The sequence below is a fragment of the Quercus lobata genome, chromosome 9 (genome assembly GCF_001633185.2).
Source record: "Quercus lobata isolate SW786 chromosome 9, ValleyOak3.0 Primary Assembly, whole genome shotgun sequence".
Classification (NCBI taxonomy): Eukaryota; Viridiplantae; Streptophyta; class Magnoliopsida; order Fagales; family Fagaceae; genus Quercus; species Quercus lobata.
The window spans coordinates 18,285,205-18,291,346 of record NC_044912.1 but is presented as its reverse complement, the minus strand read 5'-3'; the positions used below and the strand labels follow the sequence as shown (position 1 = coordinate 18,291,346).

Below are 6,142 nucleotides of genomic sequence, written 5' to 3'. Positions count from 1 at the left end.
TTTAGATTAAGCCCTAACAAGGGCTAATTTCAAGGGAGGAGGAATGTTATGTGCCTAGCTTTTCTTTAATTTTGTTATTAGGAGTTGGATAATTAGATAATGATAGGATAGATGGTTAGTTTAGCATTTGAATAAATCTTATCTACTTATCTGTAAACCCATCAATTTATATGGCTAAATGTTGATTAATAAAGGAAGCTGAAAAATATTATTATTGACTAAGTATTCACTTTGGAGGTTTAAACTTCCTCGAAGGAGTCCTTTTATCAATTAGGAGGTCTTAATTTCCTCAAAGCAACCAACAAAACCAATTGGGTTCATAACACAATCCATTGGGCATAATAGCATATTAATCATAACATGATCTCAAACAAGTAATATTGACCAATCAAAATGAAAGAGAAATTTTGAAGATGAAAAGAAATGACAATGGTTTGTTTTACTAATCAAACTAAACCAAATCGTTTATGTAACAGAACTACTTCTTATTTGTGTTGGATTTGTTTTCTTCTTCTCCTTCATTTCCAAAACAAGTCCAATAATTCTATCTCACAGTGGATAGGCCTCAATAATGGATGGCATAGTTGGAATTTTGATGATTTTGTAGCTAGGAAAACCTCCCTCCTCCAATAATTTCTTCCATTCTAGCTCAGTCCTTTCCTTTCCTCCAGAGGTGTGTGCCATCATCAACAAATCAAATACCATGCGGGTCTCATCAAATAGATCGTTGTTATCCTTTTCAAGTACAATATCAACAATAATAACCTTTCCAATCTTTTCTGATATTGCTTTTCTGCAATTTTTCAATATCTTGATGCAATGTTCATCACTCCAATCATGTAGTACCCACTGCAATAAAATCATAATATCATGAATTTTGTTATTTAAATGTGAGAGAGAGAGAGAGAGAGGGGTAGAGAGGTCAAGATATCAAGTTATTGTTTGTGTAACTTTAAAAATTGTAACACTACCTAATAACTAGAATGAAAATGTAAGCACATGGTAAGCTATTGTTTTACCTTCATGAAGATTGCATCAGCTGTAGGAATGGACTCAAACATGTTACCTCCAACATGGGAGACCCCCTTGCGAATTGGTGCTGTAGCAACAACATGTGGCAAATCAAAGTTGGTACCTTTGATGTGTGGATGTGCTTTCACAATCTCAGCTATCATTCCCCCTGTCCCACCTCCTACATCCACCAATGATCCCAAGCAATCAAACCCATTCTTGTATTCTTCTAGGACCACCCCCATCACAATCTTAGCCGAACATGCCATGGCATCATTGAAGATCTTGTTGAATTCAGGATTTTTTGATGCAAAGTCCCACATCTCACAACCATGAGCCTTCTTAAAGGCAATACCACCTTCTTTGACACATTGGCTAAGGTAATGCCATGGTGCCAATTGCCATGGATGGTTCTCCATTAATACCATTGGCACTAGGCTTAGCTCAGCATCATGCAAAAGCCATTTTGATGCAGGGGTCAATCCATAGAGAGTATCCCCACCATCTGATGGATTATGTGCTGTTAAGATCTTTTTGCGGACTAGTGATCTCATGATACGTGCGAGGTAGGGAATATCAAGAGAAGGGGAGTTATCTATTCCGGCTGCTATTTGGCACAAAGTGATCGGACCACCATGAGAGTTTATAATGTCAGCAATGCGGAGCTCCACAGCACATTTCAATGCCATGGAGTCTGCAAAGCCAAATAAATGTTGCCAAATTTCTGCTTGGCCTTCTAGCAATGCTTGAGCTTCTTTTGTTTCCATTCTCTCTCTCTCTCTTTCTCACACACACAAATGAAGATTTTGAGCAAGTTGGTGAAGTGAAAGGCAACTCACGAAGGTATTTATCAAAAAAAAAAAAAAAAATGAAAGCAAGGGTGCTGGAGCCAACTTCAGCCTATCCCATTCTCAACTTTCCATTTTGTATGATTTTTTTTTTTTTTTTTTTTTGAGGAACCATTTTGTATGATAATAAATGTACAATACGTTGAAAAAGTTGGCTTAGGGTGTGTTTGAATATCGCTTATTTGTTAAAAACTGAAACATTGTAGCAAAATAATTTTTAAATGTGTGAATAATGCTGTGGGACCCAAATTTATATTGAAATTTGTGTTTGGATGACTTTTGTGAGTCTGTGAACAGTACCGTGGAACCTACATTTTTCCAGCAAACACACAAACGCAAACTTAAAACACAAACCAAACATACACTTAGTATGTGTTTGGATTGTGTTTCTGGCCGTGTAGCATTTGCGTTTTCCTTTTCCTTTCTTTTTTTTTTAGAAGCGCATTTCACATGGGAATGTGTCTGTCAATAAGTCCTGTGCACTGTGCACGGGATCCACTACCTCTTTGAACGTCCAAATTTTTCATTGGAATGTGACTGTTCAATGGGTCTCGTGCACTGTTCACGGGACCCACAAACCTCTTCTTTCAACAAAACTTTTATTAAAAATGGGTCCTATGGTACTATTCACACATTTAAAAATTATTTTGCTACAGTATTTTTCAATTTTCAATTTTCAGCAAAATAAGCGGTATCCAAACAGATCCTTAGTAGAAGTTGCCTCATCTAGTTTTACTACTCAAGCCAATGTACTTCCTAATAACTATTGCAGCTCACTTATGTAAAAATTTTAATATTTTTATTTTTCTAATCATTTTAATGTCTTTCTCTTGATGATTTTTTTTTTTTTTTGAGAAACTTTTCTCTAAAAGTCGTCATCATCATTAATTGTTGATGTTAATTAGAAATTTTCCTTTACAAAAATGATGATTATTAGGAAAAAAATTGACAAGGTAACCTTAACAATATAGTTAAGTCCTTTTTTGGAATTTACACCAAAACAACAATTTTTGAAATAGCTTATTCAAACACTTACAGTGACTTTAAAAATAGAAAACACACTTTTACACATTTTTACCAAATGCTTATTTGTAGTTTTTAAAATCATGTTTTCAAAATGCTGTTTTTCAAAATGCACTTTTTAAAACGGTCTATACAAACGGATCCCATGTAATATATTGATATTGCTTTAGAAGTAGAATACCTTTCATTTATATATATATATATATATATATATATGAAAATTACACTCAAGAGTGGTTTTAACTAAATTATTAGGTAAGTGAATTTGGGTTATTGCACACCGGTTCTAAATCCGTCTAAATTTCCTTGTTTGTGTTCATGACAAGAATCTTTACTTTAGATTGGATGGGATCCTTCGGTTTCATTTGGATATTGCAGTATCCAGTAACTGTCCTTTTTGCATCTTGTGAGCATTATTGGTTGGAGGCCTAACATTTTTTTTTGTCGGTAAACCATGGAAAAATGCATTAAACTGGGAATTAACTATTCTGTTACAATACATATCAGTTTTGTCATGAGCTAAAATACTTTCCACCACAGGCAATGGACTCAAAAAAACAACAAAAGAAGGTAGGGAGGTTGCTCCCAACTTGGCCAATGCATCAACGCATTGATTAGCTTCTTGGTAGGCATGAACAATTTGCTTATTGAGGATCGCCTTCAGCAGGTTCCTGCAATCAGTTAGTAAAGACTCCTTTAGTAAGTTACCAATATTGTTATTCATGAGAAGAACAACACTTAAGGCATCAAGGCAAAAAGCTCGAGCTTTGTTTGTTTAGCTAATAATTCTATAGTTATGCTATACTATTGAATGGGTCAAGCTCAAACATAATATTAAAATTTTATTTATAGTTTATTGATAATATAAACAATCTAATCTTAATAATAAAAAAATTAGATTTGTGAATGGTGAAAAATTTTAGTCATGGTTTGGCTATATATGAGAAAATAGTAAGTTAATCAAATAATTTGTAAATAAGTTCAAGCTTGTTTGATAAAAATAAAAATAAACTAGTTTTGAATATGTAATCCTATTTAATGAAGAGCTTTGAGCTCGGCTCTTGATTGAAATAAAACTAGCCTAAGTTGTTAAAACTCAACTCTACTTAGCTTGTCTTGTTTATAAATCTAGTTAGAGTAAATAGAAATTTTGAACCTAAATGATCAAATAGAAACTTAATCAAACATGAAGGAAATGTAAAGAGCAAATATGAAAATAAAATGACATAGGAAATCCAAAATGAAAATTTTAAGAGCCTGTTTGATAAAAGTATTTAAATATAATTTTTTGTTTTGACATCCATAAAATGGTGGGTCCCCACACTTGAATTTATTATTTGGCTAATATTTTCTAAATACATTTTTTTAAAAACTATATCCTATTTTCGTGGTTTAGAACAAGATTTTGAAAACAGCTAGGGAGTGTTTTTAGGTATAGAAAATGTTTTTAATAACATAATTGTAAATAAATTGAAAACAGTGGACCCTACATATTTGGCCAAACTCTTTTATCTCTTAAGTTAAGGAGCTTATCTTTATTATAAAAAGAATTCTCACACTTCAAATTTGAAACTCATCATTTAAAAAAAAAAAAAGAGCATATGATGAGTTTTATTCTCTTATCATTATCCAAAAAAAAAAAAAAAGTATTCTATAGATTTTACACACTACTTTTTATAAAACATTTTTAAAAAAATTTCAAAAATAGAAATAGTCTCCCAAACAATTATTTTTTGTTTTTAGTATTTTAAAATTATTCTTAAAAGTGGGAGCTAAACATGTATAATATAAAAATTATTATCTGAAAACTATTTTTAAGTTCAATTTTTTTTAAATTGTTTTTATACGGATTTGAAAACAAAAACAAAAATCCTCCTGCTAATTAGACCCTAAAATGTAAAACTACCTAAAATGAAAATAATTCTGAGTTTTAAAGACTAAAAGTGTACTATAATATTATTAGGACAAAATTTAACTACAAAATTGATTGTAACCTTAGGTCACAATTTTACTCAATATTTTTTTATTGGAGATAAATTTTGACAAATTTACCATTGGATTACATCTTCTTTTTATATCCTCTATCCATGCAAAATTTCTAGAAAATTAAAGATCAAATACAATATAGTTAAGTCTTTTTTTTTTGGAATTTACACCAAAACAACAATTTTTAAAATAGCTTATCCAAACACTAACAGTGACTTCTGATGATGCAAAGAAAATTAGCAAGCTAAACGCTCCATGCTTCAATGGACTAGTGGTTGCTTGGAAGGCCTAAAAAGAAAAAGACACAAGATCAAAGGTGATCGGGGTGAATCAGTCAAGAACCCTCCGATACTTAAGTTAGTTTTTTTTTTTTTTTTTTTTAAACTCAAGAATTCCAACTTTAGGAGTAGTGGAAACTTACTTTCATTTGATGTGGATCAGTCCTTATATAGTGAGCTTTGGAGTGGTTACTTGTTTAGTAACTTCCTCAATGTGTGTGGAAGTTAGAAGGTTCAGACTTAACTTCCACAACTGCTATAAAAGTTAGAATATTTAATCTTATCTTCTACAACTTCTATTGGAAGTTAAGTACTTAGTGGGAAATTATAGCGATGAACAAGGCTTTTGTTCATACTTCAAAATAGTAGAATGTGGTCCGAATTACAAGCTTTTGTACGTAAATCCATTCTAAAAATTTTCTAAGTGTTGAGAAGTCGTCCAGGTGCTTCCCTGTTGGACAACTCTCATGCCCATGGATGACCTCCTGATGATAGACAAACTTCTTTTGTTGGGCAAACCTTTTTTGGTCCTAGACAGACTCTATGAACGAATTGGAGATAGTTCGATTTTTAGTTCACCATCAACTTTAAAATTAGAAAACATATTTTTTCACATTTTTACCAAATGCTTATTCATTAATAAATATATATATATATATATATATATGAAAATTATTAGGTACTATTAGAGTATAATCATTTTCTTATATATTCTTAAGAAAATTACACACAAGCGTGGTTTTCACTAAATTATTAGTGTCACGCTCCAAACCCAACTATGAAAATAAGCACGTGACAATTTTTGCATGCTTATAAAGTAAGCACCCTACAAGTATGCAAGGTCTTCTTAACAACTAAAATTTATCCTTAAAAATTAAATCAAATAAATCCAAAATATCACAACAAATTCTTTATGAATAGATCTCCAATAATTTAATAGGAATAAAATCCAAACCTCATGTACATAATGCCAATTGGCCAATAAATATAAAACTA

General features: G+C 31.6%; 1 protein-coding gene across 1 annotated transcript; it reads right to left on the bottom strand.

Annotated features, from left to right (window-relative positions):
* Window positions 1-371: 371 nt before the first annotated feature.
* Window positions 372-1,812, bottom strand: LOC115962203 (desmethylxanthohumol 6'-O-methyltransferase-like). Its single transcript, XM_031081102.1, has 2 exons — window positions 1,020-1,812; window positions 372-849 (listed from the first exon to the last, which is right to left on the bottom strand). Exons 1-2 carry the CDS (start codon window positions 1,776-1,778, stop codon window positions 550-552), a joined length of 1,059 nt encoding a protein of 352 aa, XP_030936962.1. The 5' UTR covers window positions 1,779-1,812; the 3' UTR covers window positions 372-549.
* Window positions 1,813-6,142: the final 4,330 nt, after the last annotated feature.